Genomic DNA, 21,924 nt, shown 5'->3' on the forward strand with positions numbered 1-21,924 from the left:
TATGTTTCTTTCCTCAGTGGCAACTCCTGAATTCAAAAAATTTAAGGGAAGGAGAAGTGGAAAAAGTCCCACCAGTAGGGCCTAGCAGTTTATATTTTAATTCCTATTCAAATCCCTTTCAATCAAGACTCCTCTCAGCAGGGGGCTCTAAGGGACATTACCCCCACTTCCTGATCCCATAAGAACCAAGACACTTCTAGTTATGAAAGACAACTCACCTTTATTTCTGAGCTTTCAGAACCAAAGGGTTAGGATGGCACCATTGCACTATTTGATTAAATATCCTATCCTAGTCTTGAGAGGCTTGCTTGGAGAATGCAGTCTCTCTCTCTCTGTCTCTGTCTGTCTGTCTGTCTCTGTCTCTCTCTCTCTCTGTCTTTCACTCTCTCTCATCTCTCATCCAACAGCCAGACAAGCTCTTTTTCAAACCAAACACATTTAAAACCCTAAATATATTCACACAATTCAACAACCTTAGTTGTCTTGCAAAAGTGTCATGGAGCAGTTTCCTCTCTCCTCCGGGACAGAGAGTATAAAAGTCAGTGAGGAAGGATCAGATTGTGATGTAGTTTAGGAGTCCTTTGTGGAAGGAACTTGAGTGAACAGCAAGGTGTGCTAGGTAGGTCATTCCAGGAGAAAGGGGACCTATACTTGGTCACATGTCCCTTCTTCTAAGCCAGTTGCTTCTATTCTGGGCCCAGGTAGATGAACTGACAGATATCTTGTCACCAATTGCTGCTAGTAAACTCCAGGTTTATATGCAGTAAGGATGCATCCAATGATGATGTAGTGGATAAACATGCCAATCTGGTGTGTATTACTGGTGCCTGCTGGAGCAGCAATGGAGATGTACCCCTGTTGGAAATCTGCTCATCCAGGTTTTCAGGTCTTGCAGCAGCAGGTGATTATGGTCATCTGTGAAATATCGCAGTGATTGGTCTGGGGGTGACTGGTTGCAAAGGCCTGTATATTAAGTTGGGCTTCAGAGCAAACTAATACTGACCACCTAGTTGACCAACAGTAGCCTTTCACGAGTTCTTGGACCTCTAGTTCCAACTCTAGATGGGCACCTGTTGGATCTGGTATTTACTACAAGGCAAATTAGTTATGATCTAGATAGCCATTAGGAAGGCATTAACATTCTGTCTTTTATTTTGGGCAAATCACTTTCTAATCAAACTACAAATTGTAGCCTCCCTGGACCTCTGCAAAGGTGGAGGAGATATTAGAATGCTATGGCCCAAATACCTGATGAATCCATAAGGTTTCCAAAGGATGTTTGGGGATTTTCCAAACTACTGGGCAGGCAAATGTGTCTTACACTTATTAAACTCTGGAATATGGAACTGTCAGGTACTGGACAAGATTGTCCCTGAGCAACCTCTCTCCAGTTGCCAATCCCAAGTAGCCCTCTGGTTTTCCAAGGAGCTGCACTATGTGAAAACATGCCTAGAGGTAAAGTGGCATAAAACAAGAAGCTAATATTAGTGATAATTAATGTAAACTCAGGGTCAAGCCTACTTAGTGGTGGTAAGAATAGCAACACTTCTTCAGATTTATTGCATTTACAGACTCCCAACCAGCAACCTTCTTTAGGATGACCCAGACTGTTTGGAGGAAGGCCATCTGGATTTTTTTCCTTGCACATAAAGTAACTCATATTCACTTGGCTTGGATACCAGTTGGGCAAGTCCAGGTGAGATGAATGGAGAGGTATCTTGTGTTAAATGTGGGAATCTTGTGAGCTTGTGAAACCCAAGGAAGTGGGTAGGAATTTCTGTAGTATAGGCTCTGCCACCCCAGGCTTAGTTCTGATTAAAGCTGGGTTCAGGAGATGGTTATTAGAGTGCATTAAACTGCAGCTCTAAAAGAGGCAGTGATTTTCTTTATCCAGAAGAAGCAGTTTTTTGATCCAGCCATATTTGACAACTTTTGTCCTTTCTCCATTTTTTTTCCTTTTGGGAAAGGTTATTGAGAAGACAGTGGTAAATCATCTACAGAAGATCCCTGGGGAATATAATTATCTGGATCCTTTTCATTCAGGGTTCAGATCTGGTTGTGGGATAGAAACAGCATTGATTTGCTCTAGTAGATTACCTTTGCTGGGACTTGGATGGAGGAGTGGTTCCTGCTTTTCTGTTGGACCTCTCAGCAATATTTATACCATTGACCATGGTATCCTATTGCAAGGATTGTGAATGAAAGGGAACATTTTATAGTGGTTTTGCTCTTATTGAGTAAATTCCAGGCTGTAGTCATAACAGATGAGTGGGCGTGCCCTCCATCACACAGTGCTTGATTCTATCCCTACGTTATTTAACATATCTATAAAATCTATAAAATCATTAAGAAAGGCTATACATTGATTCAGGATAAGGTGTCTTCAGTATGCTGATGATATAATGCCATCTCAAGTGGAATATCACCACAGCTGGAGTTGCTGCAGAAGTCTTGAATTGCTGTCTGGAAGCTGTTTGGGAAGAAATAATTTAGATTAAATCCTATCAAGTCAGAGTTGCTATTCATTAGTAAGCATCTAGGAATGTTAGCTGCAATGGAGGCTCTTAAACAAGTTGTGCTCTGTCTGAAGAGCTGTCTGTGATTTGAAGGCCTTCTGGACTCATAGCTCCTACTGGAATGGCAGGAAAAAGCTCTGGCCAAGAAGGCTTCACCCAGTTATGACCTGTGGGCCAGTTATAGCCCTATCTGGGCCAGAATACTCTAGTGATAGTAACTCATGCTTTGATCATCACATAGCTCAGCTACTGCAGATCTCCAGGACTGGTGATTTGATCCCTGCATGAATATGCTCTTTAGATTGATTAAATCAGTCTCCTCCTGGTCCTTACCCATTTTATTGTGTATATTTTAGCTACATCTTGTGCATTTTGGTTTCATATTTTGTTACATATGATCTGTGGCTTATCACAGCTGCTTCTATTACTCAGACATTGAGACACACAGTGGATACATAATATATACATTTTTAGCTGTTTTGAATTTGGCGGGAAAGGTTTTGTACCTATAGGAGACTTTTCAGGGATGAAAAAAATATCCCTGAAATTTGGAAATTACAGCAGAATGGACAGCAACAGTATTAAGTTGTTGTTCAGTCGTTAAGTCGTGTCCGACTCTTCATGACCCCATAAACCATATCATACCAGTCCTTCACTGCCTCCCGGAGTTTTCTCAATTTCATGTTCATTGCTTCAGTGATGCTATCCAACCAGCTTATCCTCTGCCATCCCCTTCTCCTTTTGCCTTCAATCTTTCCCTGCATCAGGGTCTTTTCCAAAGAGTCCTCGCATTAGGTGGCCAAAGTATATAAGCTTGAGCTTCAATATCAATCCTTCCAATGAGCAGTCAGGGTTGATTTCCTTTAGGATTGACTGGTTTGACCTCCTAGCAGTTCAAGGGACTCTCAAGAGTCTTCTCCAGCACCACAGTTCAAAGGCCCCAATTCTTCGGTGCTCAGCCTTCTTTATGGTCCAGTTCTCACAGCCATACATTGCTATTGGAACAACCATAGCTTTGATTATGCAGATCTTGGTTGGCAAGGTGATGTCTCTGCTTTTCAATATGCTGTCTAGGTTTCCATAGCTTTTCTCCCAAGGAGCAAGCATCTTTTAATTTCATAGCTGCAGTCTCCATCTGTGGTGATCTTGGAGCCCAAATAAATAAAGTCTGTTACTGCTTCCACTTCTATCCCATCTATTTGCCAGGAATTGATGGGTCCAGATGCCATGATCTTAGTTTTTTTAATATTGAGTTTCAAGCCAGCTTTTGCACTCTCCTCTTTCACCCTCATCAAGAAGCTCTTTAGTTCTTCTTCACTTTCTGCCATTAGGGTTGTATCGTCTGCATATCTGAGGTTGTTGATATTTCTCCCTGCAATCTTAATTCTGGCTTGTGATTCTTCCAGCCCGGCATTTCTCATGATGTGTTCTGCATATAGGTTAAATAAGCAGGGTGACAGTATATAGCCTTGTCGTACTCCTTTCCCTATTTTGAACCAATCAGTTGTTCCATGACTGGTTCTAACTGTTGCTTCTTGGCCCGCATACAGATTTCTCAGGAGACAGGTAAGGTGGTCTGGTACCCCCATCTCTTTAAGAATTTGCCACAGTTTGTTGTGATCCACACAATCAAAGGCTTTTGCATAGTCAATGAAGCAGAAGTAGATGTTTTTCTGGAACTCTTGTGCTTTCTCCATGATCCAGCGAATGTTGGCAATTTGATCTCTAGTTTTTCTGCCTCTTCAGAACCCAGCTTGTACATCTGGTAGTTCTCAGTTCACGTACTGCTGAAGCCTAGCTTGTAGGATTTTGAGCATAACCTTGCTAGCATGTGAAATGAGCGCAATTGTGTGGTAGTTTGAGCATTTTTTGGCATTGCCCTTCTTTGGAATTGGAACATAAACTGACCTTTTCCAATCCCGTTGCCACTGTTGAGTTTTCCAAACTTGTTGGCATATTGAGTGCAGAACTTTAACAGCATCATCTTTTAGTATGTTAAATATCTCAGCTGGAATACTGTCATCTCTGCCAGCTTTGTTGTTAGTAATGCTTCCTAAGGCCCACTTGACTTCACTCTCTAGGATGTCCAGCCCAAGGTCAGTGACCACACCAGCATGGACATCAGGAACATTAAGTGTTTTCTTGTATAGTTCTTCTGTGTATCCTTGCCACCTCTTCTTAATCTCCTTTGCTTCTGTTAGGTCCCTGCCTTTTTTGTCCTTTATCATGCCCATCCTTGCACAAAACGTTCCCTTGATATTTCCAATTTTCTTGAAGCGATCTGTAGTCTTCACCATTCTATTGTTTTCCTTGATTTCTTTGCATTGTTCGTTTAAGAAGACCTTATCTCTCCTTGCTATTCTCTGGAAATCTGCATTCAGTTGGTTATATCTTTCCCTTTCACCCTTGCTTTTTGCGTTCCTTCTTTCCACAGCTATTTGTAAAGCCTCATCAGACAGCCATTTTGCTTTCTTGCATTTCTTTTTCTTTGGGATGGTTTTAATTGCTGCCTCCTGTACAATGTTATGAACTTCTGTCCATAGTTCTTCAGGCACTCTGTCTACCAAATCTAATCCCCTAAATCCATTCATCACCTTCACTGTGTACTCACAAGGAATATGATTTAAGTCATACCTGAATGGTCTAGTGGTTTTCCCTACATTCTTCAGTTTAAGCCTAAATTTTGCAATAAGAAGTTCATGATCTTAGCCACAGTCAGCTCCCGCTCTTGTTTTTACTAACTGTATAGAGCTTCTCCATCTTTGGCTGCAAAGTACATAATCAATCTAGTTTCGGTATTGACCATCTGGTGATATCCATGTGTAGAGTCGTCTGTTGTGTTGTTGGAAAAGAGGGTTTGCTATGACCAGCTTGTTCTCTTGACAAAACTCTATTAGCCTTTGCCCTACTTCATTTTGTACTCCAAAGCCAAACTTGCTTGTTATTCCAATTATTTCTTGACTTCCTACTTTAGCATTCCAATCCCCTATGATGAAAAGGACATCTTTTTTTGGTACTAGAAGTTGTTGTAGGTCTTCATAGAACCGGTCAACTTCAGCTTCTTCAGCATCAGTGGTTGGGGCATAGACTTGGATTACTGTGATGTTGAATGATTTGCCTTGGATTCGCACTGAGATCATTCTGTCATTTTTGAGGTTGTACCCCATTACTGCCTTTCCCACTCTCTTATTGACTATGAGGGCTACTCTGTTTCTTCTAAGGGTTTCTTGCCCACAGTAGTAGATATAATGGTCACCTGAATTAAATTCACCCATTCCCATCCATTTTAATTCGCTGATTCCCAAGATGTCAATGTACAATCTTGTCATCTCATGTTTTACCACATCCAGCTTGCCTTGATTCATAGATCTTACATTCCAGGTTCATGGAATGAACATCGGACCAACATCGGACCTTCTTTCTGCTTCCAGATAACTCCATGACTGAGTGTCCTTTCGGCTTTGGCCCAGCCACTTCACTCTTCTGGAGCTACTTGGGATTGCCCTCTGCTCTTCCCCAGTAGCATATTGGACACCTTCCAACCTGAGGGGCTCATCTTCCAGTGTCATATCTTTTAGCCTTTTGATATTGTCAATGGGGTTTTCTTGGCAAGGATACTGGAGTGGGTTGCCATTTCCTTCTCCAGTGGACCACGTTTTGTCAGAACTCTCTGCCATGACCTGTCTGTCTTGGGTGGCCCTGCATGGCATAGCTCATAGCTTCATTGAGTTACGCAAGCTCCTTCGCCATGACAAGGCAGTAATCCACGAAAGGGAGCAGTATTAAGAGTTATGGTCAAATCTTGGGTAGGATTCATTTCTTCTGATTTGGAAACCTAGTCTGATCAGAGGATTAGTTTTCTTTACTTATTGTTTGTATTCAGAATCTGTGTTTGTTATTGGGGAGTATCAGTTTAACTTCAAATGGAATATAGGAATACAGAATAAATTTTTAAAATTGGTCTTAAAGTCCAAGTTAAGGTGATCTATCTGTGTTTGTGTACATGATTGGGAATCCTTAAGGTCAACAAATGTGCATACTATTTGATCATGAATCCTGAGACAGCATCACTGGCAAAAGATAATAGTGGATGTATAGCTGTGAAAAAAGGCATCAAACAGCTCATGGAGACCTTACCATAAATGAGGGCTAGAACATACTTACCTAGTTTCCACAATTCTGAAACCTAACTGCTTTTTTCTGGCATTAAATTTGATTAATGAGACTCTGTAAATCCAGCTTCCTTGGTTGTGTGCTGCAGTTAGGGGCGTGACATTAATCTTGGAAAGTGGATAAGTATACTCCAGCCCTCATTTATTACAGCGGTCTCTCTGTGAGCTGCTTGATCCTTTTTCTCACAATTGCCGGTAGGATATAGAGTAGCTTATAAAAACATCTACATGGGATAAAGGCATGCTAAGAGTGAAGCTAGGTTTTGAGTTAATGTTTCACTAAAATAGCTGCCTTTAATTCAGAACTGCATGCTACCATTATGCTCAACAGAATCTATATGCATGGAAGTAACATTCATGCAATAAAGTACCATTTTATATACAGAAAACTTGTGAATCTCATTAGTATCAAATATATATATATATATATATATATATATATATATATATACACATACACATACACACACATACATACATATATAAAATCTCAGCCCACATTCCGTGTTCTAACTGTTATACTGTCAGTAAAATATAACCCTTTCTTATATAAGCTCACTTAGCAATCACAAAATTGACACAGTGACCCCAGAAATTGCTCCTCTATTATCATGAATGGATTTAACACAATTTTATAGTTAACTTTCATTCTGCAGTCTCCTGACAGGTATGACAAGGAGTGCAGTATAACTTTATTACTGCATATACTACGGGCCATTAAATGATCTGAAATAGCCTTTTCTTGGTCCAGCAAGTATCTATTTAAGCAAATATAATGGGTAGTATCCTGCATGTGGATTCCTAGCTTTTAGACCTCTTTAATTTCTTGTAGAAGAGATGCCATAAATATTTATTTTTCTCACTCACTTATTTTCATTTTTCTGCTGCTACATTCTTTAATTAATTGTCTTCTTTTCTTCAGTTCTAAACTCTAAGACATGTTCACAGCCTGCATTGAAGAAGCCAGAATAAAATTAATAAAACTCCCAAATTTCAGTAGGGTTTTTTTAGTCATGGTACCACTAAAATTTGGCCTATTTATTATAAGATTATGTATTAACTTGTCACGATGGAATTAGTGTCACTCATTCAATTATTAATTTTTTAACTAATCTCTATGCTAATAAAACATTTCACCTAATACGATATCCACAGTTAAATTTAAATATATGAGATATATATTTAAATTCGTTTTGAAGATTTAGTTCAAACATATCCCGTATGTAACCTGTATTATTAATCTGAGGAACATTTCTGATGATTAGCAACAAGTAAATCTCAGTTCACTTCACCTATGAGGAGTTTGCTCTTTACTAAGGTTGAGTTGGCTAGTCTGTAATGAAAAAGTTTTTTCTCCCTATATTTTATGGATGAGTTTTATGTAACTTGATTCTCAGACTGTTTCAGAAAAAGCCGGAGTTTTTTTTATGAATAGTACTTTGCCTGCCAGTACCAATAATTTGTTGCCATGTGCAACTGGAGAACATTAGGTACATTTTATGTCATATATTCAGTGTGCCTCACCTGAACTAAGACTGCATCAGTAATGTATTAGGAGTTATGGAAGAGGCATAAGAGTATATCTTTAAAAGTTTGCCTTGAAAATGTTGTTCTCCTACTCCTACAGATTTCTGTATGTGAATTCAGTAATCCAGATTAAATGTTATAGCTTGTTTCCTTGTTCTGCTTAGGTAAAGGCCACTGCATACATTTCTGTATTTTCTTGGTTGTATGACCATAACTTAAATTTATATCATGGTGCTTGAAGGAAAGATCTTCCAATAACTGACACATTTTCTCTACATTATTCACTGTATTTTCTATTTTATTTATTAGATTTATAACCCCCCCCCCCCTTTTCATTCAGGAGCATAAGGCAGTGTACACAGTGCTCCCACTTCCTATTTTTCTCTACAATAATCTCCCTGTGTAAGAGAGAATGACCCTCAAAGTTACTGAGTAAGGTTCTATGTCTAATGGGGGAGTAGAATGTGGGCCACCCTGCTTATAATCCAACACCGTTATCATAATTCCACACTTGCTTATGTTGCATCAAATAATGCAAAAACATGTACAGATAGTCCTCGCTTACCAACTGCTTGTTCAACAACTGCTCAAAGTTATGATGGCACTGAAAAAGGAGATTGACCATCAGTCCTTGAAGTTGCAGCCATCACAGTGTCCCCACAGTCATGGGATTGTGATTCAGACACTTGGCAACTTGCATGCATTTACACAGGTCGCAGCATCCTGTGGTTATGTAATTGCCATTTGCGACCTTCACAGCTGGCTTCCAACAAGCAAAATCAATGGGGAAGCTGGTAGGAAGTCACAAGTTGCAGTTACATGATGTTGTGCTTAATAACCATGGGTGATTTGCTTAATGAGCATAATCAGAACTGACATCATAAGTTGGCACAATCACATGGCATTTCACTTTACAACTGCATTGCTTAGTGACAGAGTTGCTGGTCCCAATTGTGGTCAGTAAGTAAGGACTACTGTATATTTCGTAATGTAATTATTTATATAAAATTAATTAATTAATTTCTATCCTGCCTTTCTATTAAATGTGGTTTGCAAAGCTAACAACAATAATAAAGTACCATAAAAATGTTTAAGCTTCCTAAACACCTACCCAGCCACCCTGTAGAAATATTTTTGTCTCATGACAAAATGACAGAATGAAAACAGAAAGCCAGGAAGCTTGTTCTCGGGTAAGATATTCTAACGCCAAGGATCAGCCTCCTAGAATGCCCCCCCCCCCATATTTATCATATTATTATGTGATAGATGTTGAGGCTACCTGACTCCTCAATGACTCTGGGTGGCTTATAAATGAAAGAAGATATAATAGATATAAAAAAGAAGAATGTGGCTGACCAGAAGAACAAATACCCAATTTTAGGTTAAATTAATCTAAACTAATTAAAAGGAGGTGAACAACCACCTTCTCCCAAGGCCTGGGAGATTCAACCAAAGATAAATTATACATACATCTGTAATGCAAGTTTGAAATTTAAGACATAAATATCCTTACCTCTTCCCCCCAGGTTATTTAATTTCTACACATTGCTAAACATTGGCTGATACTGTATTGTGATTTGTGGACTGTTGGATATAACTGGTTATATCATAGCAAATTTTGCTCCCAGTTTACAATTGTATATGAATACATGACCCACCGATTACTGGGGAGTTTTAAGCTTTTGTGAGTTCCTGCTAAGATAATCAAGGTTAAATGAGGATCAGGTCTGCAATTGAGAGGAAGCTGACAACCTCTCCATATCAGGTGGCATTTTATTTTTCTTTCTTAATATTGGCACAGGCTTAAAAAGCAATTGGCGAATTACAAAGAAGATGAAATGGAAAATGCCTGTGAGGCTCTTCAAATCGAGATTGAATTTCTGCAGATGGTACGCCCTTTTAACTTAACATGCATCATTATGGGATGAGGTGGAGAAATAGATTCTATTATCTTGCACATAAAATACTTCTTTAAAAATAGTATACTATCAGGCAGTATACTATCTATATATATATAGTATACTAAGTATACTATCTACTTGCCCTACAGACAGTTATCTGTATTTCCCATTATACACATGTCGCTCCTTTTACTAGAAGCAGTGTGCAGCTCAAAAGTAGTTGCTGGAAAGATATCAAGACCATTCTTTTGCTTGTGGATGATCCTTAGGTATTAGGTTGGTCTTTGTTTTCCATTCTAAATGACTCTTCTTATTTAATTTTTTGTAGACTGTTGGATATAACTGGTTATATCATAGCAAATTTTCATGCAATTCATTGTTCAGGATAGACATTCGACTCAGCCTGGAACATCTGAGCCCCGTAGCCCTTGCTGATGTAAAGACTTGGAAATATACATTTGTATTTCCGTGAAAGAGCAATCTAAACAATGGGCAGAGCACAATAAAAGAGAGAACATGAGGGAATTATATTCATAGCAAAAAGCAGTCTGATGTCATGATTAAGAGACCACAGTGAAAACTCAGTTACAAAATAGCACAAGATTTAGCTTTTAAAGCTGTGGTTGCCAAATTACAGGATGGAGAAGTTGATTGCGCAATAACTTGGGTAACTCCTTGTTTTTCGACTTTTACCATGCCTACTTTTCCTTCCCTGTCTTAATCAAGTTCTTCGACCATATTCTCATACAACCTATCTAGCTCACAGCAGCTTTTTTGTCTTTTCCATGGGCTTCTGCACATACTAATGCTATCGAGAGCTACAGCCTAATCTCATGCATACATTTCAATTGCAACAGGAACACTAGCTATACAGCACACAAGGAGAAGCCCTTTATATACTGGCTGAGTACAGATGGGTGATGTAGAAATGTTTTAAATGAATAGATGAAGCCATTGGAGTAAAGAGTCACCTGTTGGGGGAGAAGGGCGGCATACAAATTTAATAATAAATAAATAAATATACACTTATTATATCATTGCTATTTATTTCATCACTAGAACATCTTGTGGGATAATTGGTAGAAATCCCTCTCTTTGCAAAACAAAATAATAGGGGAAACCCCCACCGCCTCCCCCCTTCCCCTTCAAGCTGAAAGCGGTTCCAGCTACTGGTTATTCATACATACTTTCTTCTCCTGCAGAATAAAAGAGACACCTGCAATCTAGCTTCCTCATAGTTGTTCCAGACAATAAGAACAAACTCCTCCATCTTATCCAAACTGACAGAGGAAAACTTGGCTTCATTTCTTGTGCTGTACATGAAATCAAAACCTTCCATCAAATGCTAAATGCAAGAAAGCAGTTATAATAAGATGATTTGCAGATCCCAGACTGTTCCTTTGTCTCTTTCATAAATAATCTATCAGTAGTGATGGGGAGAAGGGCAAAGTCCCCCACCCCTTTCTGCTTCCAATTCAACCTGTCAGCACTCTGCAGAATTTATCAGGGGTTCAGGTTTACATTAACAAATACCAAGTAGAGAGGGCGGAGCTGGCGTCGCGGCGGTACGGGCGATATCTCCCCCCCCGGACGGTCCCGATGGACCTAAGCCGTCCCGTAGAGATGGCGATCGCAAAGGGCGCGTCCCGCGGATCTCAGGGACGCCGCAAGTCCCAGATTGATCCCGGGAGAAGCTCTTGAAGCCGGCGGAGGAGAGGCAGCCAAAAATGGCTGCGAAAGCCGGGACAGCTCCAAAGGAAGAAGAAAGAGAGGGGTGTCAACCGGGTGAGATGGACCTTTACTATTCAACTATTCTTAGAGAACACCTTAAGTAACTTAAAGAGATTTTTAAAAGTGAAGAAAAATGGATCAAGCGGCGAGATTGAGCCTTATAAAAAAAAAAAGGGGGGGGAAATCTTTTTTTTTAACTTTCCCTTTTTAGTGGAATTGGCAAGATGTTTTTTCTTTTAAAAAAAATATATTTTTAACTGGACTGGCTTTTTCTTTTTAATACTCAATAATTCTTTATCTTAAGCCTCTTTTTTGACTAAGATTTCTTTATTGTTATAAGAAATTTATATTTTTTGATTTTGAAATGGGGAAAGTGGAGTTAAGAGAAAGTAAATGAAAGAAAGTTGCACTGCCATCTAGAGGCTCGATATAGTGCCTTTTTTCTTCCATTGTGACGCATGCTCAAGGACCCTGGGCTTTCTAAAAAGATAGTGGGATGTGCATGTTTATACAGGTGCCATCCGAATAACTATAAACAAGAAAGTGGAGTTGAAAGCAACTTTGAAAATATCAAGATGGAAAGTTTGAGTTAGTCACAAGAGCCTTGATTAGTGGCAGTAGCTCTTCTTTCTGCTAGAAGCTCTGCTTTGCTCTCTATTCCCCCTCCCAGTTGGATTTTTAAAGAGATCCAGCCTTTCCCCTCCTCTTCTTTTTTTTTTTTTTGCTTTTTTTTCTCTTTCTCTTGGCAAGAACAAAGATAAAGAATCCTTTGACTCAATGAAGGTTTATACAAGATAATAGACTATACGAGAAACACAATGCAGAAAAAGATTTTTAAACTATCGAGGATGATTATAAAAAACTGGAAGAAGAGCTGCAGAAATTCCTGCAAAAAAAAGAAAAAAAAGAATTAAACATAAAACGGGATCAATGGAAAAGGAAGAAATAGCACAAGAAATCAGAAACATTAAACAGAATTATTTTGAGGCTTATAAACTGAGAATTAAAAGGGTTTATCAACTGATAAATGAAGAGGGACAGACTTGTTCTTGGTACTGAGGGTGAGAAAAAGATTATACAAGATTATAATGGAAAATCGTACTAAGAGAATGTATAAAAAGAAGAAGTAAAACAATATTGAAAGAAACTACTTCAGATGCTTAAAGAAAAAATGAGGGGAATACAACAATGATGGAACTGACAGAAGCTTCAAAAAGCAGAATGTTTGAAAGGACATTCATTATTGCTTTCTCTTATCCAATAATATAGAAAAAGGAATAAACAGCTAGATGTTTTGGGATATTGAATGAAAAGGGTGAACTTAAAATTATGCAAGCACTGGAATAAAGTATAAAACTGAGATATATAGTTAAAAATTGTATTTGATTATAAATGTTTTAAGAGATTAGACTAAAATTTATACATGGTTGGATATAGTAACATATAGATTTTAAACTAGAGACATTTTTGTTGAAACATGTAGTGAAGAATTAAGTATGTTTTGATAGTGGTTAGAACTGTAACTTTTAAGAATTGGAAGAATGAAAAAGTACCTATGCAGGAGGAAGTTATTGAAAATTATGGAATGTGCAGAGATGAGTTAAATTGAGATTTGAAATTAGAATAAGAAGATAAGTAATTTTATATGACACGGGATTTGTTTTATTAATGATTGGATGAGAAAATATAGTAATGTAATGGATTAGGAAATTTTACAATAGAAATTTGATATCAATTATTATATATATACACATATAATCGATAGATGAAAATGTACTACTAATCCTATTGAAAGTTAAAATTTCTTGTAATAAATGATTCTATAGACTAGCTATGAATGATTAATAATTGTTAATTGATGAGTACACAAGTATATTTTGAATAGATATGAGAATTTAAGATTATGAAAGGGGCACCAACGAGTTGGTAACTGGTTGACACACGGTATAAAATGGAAGATGTTTTTTTTATGCTTTTCTATGTTCTTGTTTGTTTATGTATGTTTTGTGTTTGTTGTAAAAAATAAAAAATGTTATTAAAAAACAAAAAACAAATACCAAGTAGAATTAGTTTTGTTGTTGTTTAATTTAAAGTAAGGGGCAGGGAACATTCTGACAATTGGTGATTCCTATCTTTTTTTTTTCCTTGCAGGAATTGTTACAAAAAAAGTCTTCAGCCAAATAAATAACGTATTGTGGACAGATTCAAATGTCACAGGAACAGTTCTTTGTAGTATTTGGGAAAATGCTGCTTTTGTAGTCCTTTATAGTTAAATTTATCATCCTCTGCTTTTCCTGCTAGCAGAGCAAGGAGTCTGTTTTTTCACAACACATATTGTATCTTTCCTTCTGGATATTCATTACCACGGATGTCTAGCAACTGTAAACAAATCATTTTCCTTTCACACAGTGGTATTTTTCCTTGGCAATGTTCCCATTCCCATATTCAGCAGTAAAAACCTGTCTATATTCTGTTTTTACCAGCTCTGGCAGAAGCATGCAATTCCACACAACGTAGATCCTGTCATTATCTTCATTCAGTGTCTGTATATACAATATATTTGTGCTTTGCCTATATTTTTTTAAAAAGCTGGAAAAGATCAATTGCTTCTGAGACAGTTTAACCTGCTATTTTTAATAAATCTCAGCTGACATTTGAATGTTTTCTTTCTTTAAGATTAAATAACTTGTTTAGATAAAACTTTGAATTTCCCAATATCTCCAATGCTCATTTTACTTCCAGTTTTCACATATCAGTATTTATGTTGCTGTGTTACTTAATTATTGCTATTATGAAATCAATTGTTTTACATGAATAGCCAATATTTACACAAATAGGTATTTCATGAGGGTTTTAACCAATGCTCACAATTGTTCATTTCACCAGCTTTAGATTTCCACAGTTCTTACATGTTACTTGGACATTTTTAATGTAATGTAGAGTTGATCAAGTTGGCAGCATACAAATAATTGTAATAATATAAATAAATAAGTCAATGTGACTAAGTTGTGTTATATTGTGTGCAGATTCTACACTAACATGAGCAGTAACTACTCATGGTTATGCAATGTTTCACTATGGTGGCCTTTTCTTTCTTTTACTCTATGACCATATTCTATCAAATTGATGTGCAATTACAATTCTTAAAATATTCTTGAGGACAATTTGCTTTGGTAATTAAAGATTCTGTGATATATGTGTAAGTCAAAATTCTATAAGTCAAAGACAAACAGTTTAGGTTATAGTTTGTATTGAACCAATTCAGTTTTATTTTCACAGTGCTTATCAACTCTGAATGCGCCTCTTTAACGAGAGGCTAACTTTACAGGCTAAAAGATAAAAGATTCATTAATCATGGTAAGTACATAAAATCAGCCCTGATAACTTCAAGAAAGATCACACCTGTTCCATCTAGTCTAGCATTCTGTTTCCAACAAAGGCTAGATGCCTCCAGGAATATTACAAGCAGGTCACAAAAGAAATACACTCTCCCCAAAATATTTGGTCTTCCAAACGTCTTAACCGTCTTTGTAAATACTTGCTTCAAATAATGCTTTGCCTCTTGTTTTCAGTCCAGAAGATGGATACCTCATCATACATTGGTCTTATGGTCAAAGGAAGGCAAGCTTGTGGAGCCTGGCACACAGATGGAATTCTGAGAGCACGTTGATGAGGGCATTCTCATAACATGGATAACATGGGGAGGGAAGCTTATCTATCTATTCACAAAATAGATAGATAAGGCAGGGTCAGATAGGCAGGGTCAAATAGGAAATATCAGTGTATCAAGAAAAAAATGCATGGTTTCTTCTCATTTCCTCTGCCCAGCTCACCAGAATACTCCAATTTATTTTTCTTTCCTTTTTTTCCTTCTGGGCCGGCAAGCATACTTTAACCTACCCAACCTGATTTTGTATCATGCTTAAGGGATTTATTTTAACAATGCCTGGGAAATCCACTCCAGATGCTAGAGGCTAATGCCTTGTTTTAGAGCATGCTAATTTCTCATTTTTCTTTTTATTTAAAGGTCAGATGAAGCATAAGGTCTGTTAGATGCCAAATGAGGTGTTTAGAGGAACCATTTTGCCTCCTTCTGCTTGATGGCTTTGAAGATCATAACTATGTAAAGGGATAAGAAATGAAATCCCAGTGCTATAAGCTATGAAGTTGTATGCATTGCCAGAAATGTATACTGTAGCTTGTATATTTCCTACTGCAACTCTAGTCTAAAGAAGACCTGAACCAGAATATTAAAGCAGGCATTAAAAAAATACCTGGCAAATCCATTCATCCTCTGAGCGATGTATTTCTAGAAATAACATAACGGCGGTATTGGTAAATCCTATTCATTTTCATAATGTCCACATTCTGAATTTTTTTATTTTTCATATAATACAATGTTCAAGCAAAAATGAATAGACTTTCAAAATCAGCGTATCCATGAGTTTTATTTCTCAAACAGAATTGTGGTCCATATCAATCACAGTGAACTGAAGAAATAAAACATCAGTGAAGTAGAATAGAATTATGGCCCCAGCAAACATTTATGAGGGGAGCTTAATTGATCCAAGTATATTGTATATGCAGATGCTGAAATTAGCACTATTATCTTACCCATACAGGAGTCTTAGGCTCATTTAATCTATTTGTGCACAAAGCGTGGGTATGTCTGCATGTGCAATTTTTAAATCAAAGATGAGTAATTCTTGAAATAACAAGAAGAGAAAGATGAATCTTATGTCATTTTAATTAGAATGCTAGAGTACAGAACATTTCCAAATTTGTATGGGTACATGGGATTATTAGCAATATACCAGATATCCTGAATAAGGTTAAATGTTTATAAATGAAACACAATATATTTGATTTTTTAAAAAGAATTAAGAACATCAATCATCTAAACAGATCTTTGGACATGAAGAAAAATATTGAAAAGATTTATTCTGGCAAGCAAAATTGTAGAGGAAAGATGCTGTTTCTATCACTTGTCAAATAAACAGTGGATGAAGATGGTCTCATTTTGGTCTTGTCTCCACTTTTTAATTCTTTCTTTTTAGAATGGTATAATTGATTGATTCCACTGGACACTAATTAAGTGGCTAGCTGTTTGGATGTGGAGGACTCTATAGATAAAACCAGATAACCTTCTAATACTTCCAGATGTAAAACTGCATTATTCTATTCTGTATCAATCCACATATCATTTGACTTCAGCTGATTTGAAATATTATTTCTTGATTTGATTACATTGGGAGAATGTAAGAGGGGGCTTTTTTAGTAGCATCATAGAAAATTTGCTCATTATACTCCAGTTCTACTTGTCATTTCCTTGTATTTATTAATGAGATGAATGTGGCTTTTATTGTTCTGAAGGTATTATCAGCTCTGTCCATAATCTTTTACTGACAAAAATGTTTACTGTTTGCGTTAGGTACGATGTTGTTTATTTATTTATTTTATTTATTTTTCAAATTTATATATGCTGCCCATCTCACTATATAAGTGACTCTAGGCGGCATTACAGATAAAAAAACTAGAAAATCCTAGAAAAAAATATATAAGTTAAAAACTACAAAAAAACTACAAAAAAGTTAAAATTACGCTAAAAAGTTAAAACTACAATGCAAAGCCAGTTTGGTCTAGTGGTTAAGGCACCAGGCTAGAAACCAGGAGACTGTGAGTTCTAGTCCCACCTTAGGCTTGAAAAACCGGCTGGGTAACTTTGGGCCAGTCACTCTCTCTGAGCCCAACTCACTTCACAGGGTGGGTGTTGTGGGCAAAATAGCAGGAGGAAGGAGTATTAGGTATGTTCACTCCCTTGAGTTTTTTATAAAAATAATAAAGGCGGAATAAATAATCTAAAAAAAAAAAAACTAAAAAGGTGGAGAGAGCATCCTTAGGCTACCAACCACCCCCAGTGCTGCAAACCCCCACTGGGTCCCTATGCAAGTTGGCAGAGTCAGGTCTTAACTGGAAGGCCAACAAAGTGGGGGCCAATCTCACCTCAGGGGGCAAGATATTCCAGAGGGTGGGAGCCATGGCAGAAAAGGCTCTCCTCTTGGACCTCAAGAGGAGGTCCAGTGAAAACTCGCCAGTGAAAACTCTCTAGGCAACAAGGTCCGTAACGTACGCTTCCTGCCGGACCGGGTGGGAGGGGTCAATGTAATGGGGACAAAATGGTTCCTCAGATAACCTGGTCCATGCCATGAAGGGCTTTAAAGGTCATAACCAACACTTTGAATTGGACCCAGAAGCAGACCGGCACCCAATGCAACTCACACAGCAGAGGTGTTACATGTGCAGTCCTAGAGGTGCCCATAACTGCCCACTCCGCTGCATTCTGCACTAGTTGAAGCTTCCGAATACCCTTCAAGTATAGCTCCATGTAGGGCATGTTGCAATAGTCCATACAGGAGGTGACTGTATGAGAGAAGGGCCTCCTGATCCAGGAAAGGGCGCAACTGGTGCACAACACAAAGTTGAGCAAAGGTCCTCCTAGCCACGGCTACCACCTGCTCCTTGAGTGGGAGTCGTGAGTCTAGGAGGACCCCCAGATTGCGCACTGGGTCTATCTGGGGCAATCCAAAACCAAAGATGGTAAGACTCCAGATACGGGAGAGCCCCAAACACACACACACTCCATCTTGCCAAGGTTCAGTTGAAGCCTGTTGTTCCTCATCCAGACCCCCACAGCCTCCAGGCTCCACAAAAAGGTAGCCACAGCATCACTTAATTCACTCAGGACGGAGATGTACAATTGGCTATCATCAGCATACTGATGATACCTCATCCTATGGTGATAGATGATCTTACCCAGTGGCTTCATGTAGATATTAAAAAGGAGTGGAGAGAACACTGAGCCTTACATCACACAAAGCAGGGGCTGTGGGTTGGACCTCTTGCTCCCTATCAACACCGATTGGGACTGGCCTTGGAGGAAGGAGGTGAACCAGCACAAAACTGTGCTACCCACCTACAACTCCCACAGCCGACCCAAAAGAATACCATGGTCGATGGTATCGAAAGCCACAGAAATGTCAAGAAGAGCCAGGATGGATGCATTGCCTCCATCCCAGTCCTGCCAGAGGTCATCTAAAAGGGCGACTAATGCTGTTTCTGTCCCATATCCAGGCCTGAAACCTGACTGCAAAGGGTCCATATAATCCATTTCATCCAGGATCCTCTGGAGCTGCAGCACCGTCGCCTTCTCTACCACCTTCCCCAAAAAGGGGAGGTGAGAGACTGTATGAAAATTGTCCAGAACAGTGGGGTCAAGTGACAGCTTCTTGAGAAGATGGCAAACCAGCACCTCTTTAAAAGGAGCCAGGAACACCCCCTCTCCCAAGGATTAATTAACCATTGCTTGCACCCACCCCACATCACCTCCCAGATAGCCTTGACCAACCAGGAGGGACATGGATCTAATGCACAGGTGGTTGTGCTTACAGACCCAAGGACCCTGTCCACTTCCTCAGGCCCAACAGGATCAAACTATTCCCAGATAACAAAGCAAGTCCACTCTGCAGACATCTCCAAAGGACCTGCACCACACTTGGTCTCCAACTGGGAACAAGTGATTTTTTCCACCAGATGTTCAGCAAATTCTTCTATATGGCCCTGAAGGTAAACCTCCAAGCCCCCCTTACTCAGAAGGGTCTGGGTAACCTTAAACAGGGCCACTAGGTGACACTCTGCACATGCAATAAGAACAGAGAAATATTGGTATTTCGGCACTCTTATCGCCACAAGGTAGGCCTTAATAGTGGCTCTAAGTCGTGTCCAGTCGGATTCATCCCTCATCTTTCTCCAGTGGCACTCTAGATGTCTCTTGATCCTTTTCAATTCCCTCAACTCCTCCATAAAGCACGGAGAGTGATGGAAATGATGGGCCAAGAGTGATCGCACAGGTCTCAGCCGCTTTCCTATTCCAGGCAGCAGCCAACATCTCAGCAGGACCATGTAGCAGAACCTCAGCAATAACCCCTAGTTCCCTCTGGAACCCCACTGGGTCCATTAGTCACCATGGGTGGACCAATTGAGTAGGTCCTGCTCCCTGCAGAGAGGGCAGCTTAAAGGAATCTCAAGGTCACCAGGGCGTGATCTGACCATGACAGAGGGGAAAAAGATAATTCTCTCCTCAGATCACATTGCCATTGCTCCAACAAGAAAACAGTGTGTGGCCATTGTTTCAAGTCAGGCCATGAATGACCTGGGAAAGGCCCATGGCCACCATGGTGGCCATGAACTACCAAACTGCTTTTGATGCCAGCCCAAGGGATGGCAAGTTGAAGTCCTCCAAAACCATGAGCCTGGGGAACTCCACAGCCAGCCCTGAGATGACCTCCAGCAGCTCAGGCAGGGAGGTTGCTACACAGCAGGGAGGCTGATACAGCAGCAACAATCTCAACTGATCCCGTGAGCCTATCTTCAAAAACAGGGACTCACAACTGGCAACTTGGGGAGCAGTACCCCTGAAGGCCAACTGAGATTCCCGAATGACTACCGCTACACCCCCTACCCTACCCTGGGGTCTCAGCTGGTGCCATACCCTAAACCCGGCTGGGCACATTTTGGAAAGGGGTATCCCCTCTTCAGGCCCCAGCCAGGTCTCAGTAATATATGCCAGGTTGGCCTGCTCCTCCCTGATAAGATCACAAATAAGGGAAACTTTATTATTAACCAACCTGGTGTTAATCAGCAGCAGCCGAAAGCTGGGACCTCTGTAGGTTTGCTGACCAGGGCCTGGGCCTGAATCCAAAGGGCCAGGACATGATTATCTGGACCTGAGATATCTTTTACATGCTAGTTGTCCAGTCTGTGGCTCTTCCTCCTCTGTCTCAAGGTCATTCCCACATATCATTTCACTGCTTTTGTATGTAATATTGCACACATTTACCAAAGGAGACAGGTTACATTGCACTGTTTTCATCATTTTGACAAAAGCACTGGAACCTGAACATGCCTTTTTGTGTCCACTTCTAGGCACCACAGTTCAAAACGTATAATGTCACTTGGACCTAGTTTAGAGGAGGCCTACATGATAAGGAAATGTCTAAAAAACAAACTATATGAGGAACAGTTAAAAGATCTTTGTATGTTTACAAAGATGGCAGGCATGATAACAGTCCTCAAATATCTGAAGGATTGTCACACAGAAGGCAGAGTGAATATATTGTCTGTTGCTCCAGAGGGCAAAACTAAAATCAGTGAATTAAAATTTCAAGGGTGAAGATTCAGGCTACACATCAGGAAGAACCTCCTGACTGTAGAAGTTGGCAGTAAATGGAACAGGCCACTTGTTCTATGAAATGGTGGCTTCTTGTAAAAGAAAGTAGAGATAATATTGGAAGAAGTTGGATGGAGTTTGGCAGCATCAGAATCTGATAAACAGAATAAGATAACCATTAAGGGAGGTGAAACAGCAATTCAGTCTTGGGAAAGTGAAAAAAGTGAAAAAGAAACTCATAATAAGCCCACCTTGGTTCTGTTTAATATCTAATAGGGCAGAGAGAAACTCTGATCGTCTTTCAAAATTCCCTTCGAGATAAGCTAGTAACTGGAGAGTCCTAACCTAACTTGTGAGAATTATCCAAACTGGAGGACAGGAATGCAAAAAATATACAAGACCTATAGGATCACCTACAAGACTGAAACGTTTCTATAAAGATTTCTCATCTACTTGAATTGGCCCATTCAGTGCATTCTTACTGGGAGACCTCAAATCCTCTTTCATGTACAGAGCAGTATCACTTTTTCACATTACAAGCAATATACAATAGATACCTATAAGACTTCTGCAAATACGTTACACATTAAAAAAAAAAAAAAAGCAACAGTAATGTGCAAAGAGAGAACAATGACAGTTTCCCAATTACCAAATTGATGAGAGAATACAGTATGCTCCCAGCATTTGGTCAGTATGCCATTTATGGGTTCTTGTGCATTTTATAGATCTAAAACGTTTACACATATATTTTTCCTGAAACTGCTTACAATTTCTCCAAACTTTTATTTATTTTTTTTATCCACTTAAATTTTACTTTGTAGTAACTAATATTTTTATTTAATAGCTATCAG

The 21,924-nt window shown here is 39.0% G+C and overlaps 1 protein-coding gene across 5 annotated transcripts in view; it reads left to right on the forward strand.

Annotated features, from left to right (window-relative positions):
- Positions 1-16,816, forward strand: part of CCDC172 (coiled-coil domain containing 172) — a 74,676-nt gene extending 57,860 nt beyond the window's left edge. For 2 of the 5 annotated variants that reach the window (XM_088132693.1, XM_088132694.1), the window contains 2 exons: positions 10,017-10,104; positions 11,319-16,816. In XM_088132693.1, coding sequence (XP_087988819.1) covers positions 10,017-10,104; positions 11,319-11,354 — 124 coding nt within the window. In that variant the 3' untranslated portion in view covers positions 11,355-16,816. The remainder of the gene's footprint in view (positions 1-10,016; positions 10,105-11,318) is intronic. The other 3 variants (XM_088132696.1, XM_088132697.1, XM_088132695.1) reach the window with 2 other exon arrangements.
- The last annotated feature ends 5,108 nt before the right edge of the window (positions 16,817-21,924 follow it).

Source organism: Python bivittatus, unplaced genomic scaffold (genome assembly GCF_059951505.1).
Source record: "Python bivittatus isolate LINGU-HERP-01145 unplaced genomic scaffold, Pbiv_v1 ctg000980_np1212, whole genome shotgun sequence".
Taxonomy (NCBI): domain Eukaryota; kingdom Metazoa; phylum Chordata; class Lepidosauria; order Squamata; family Pythonidae; genus Python; species Python bivittatus.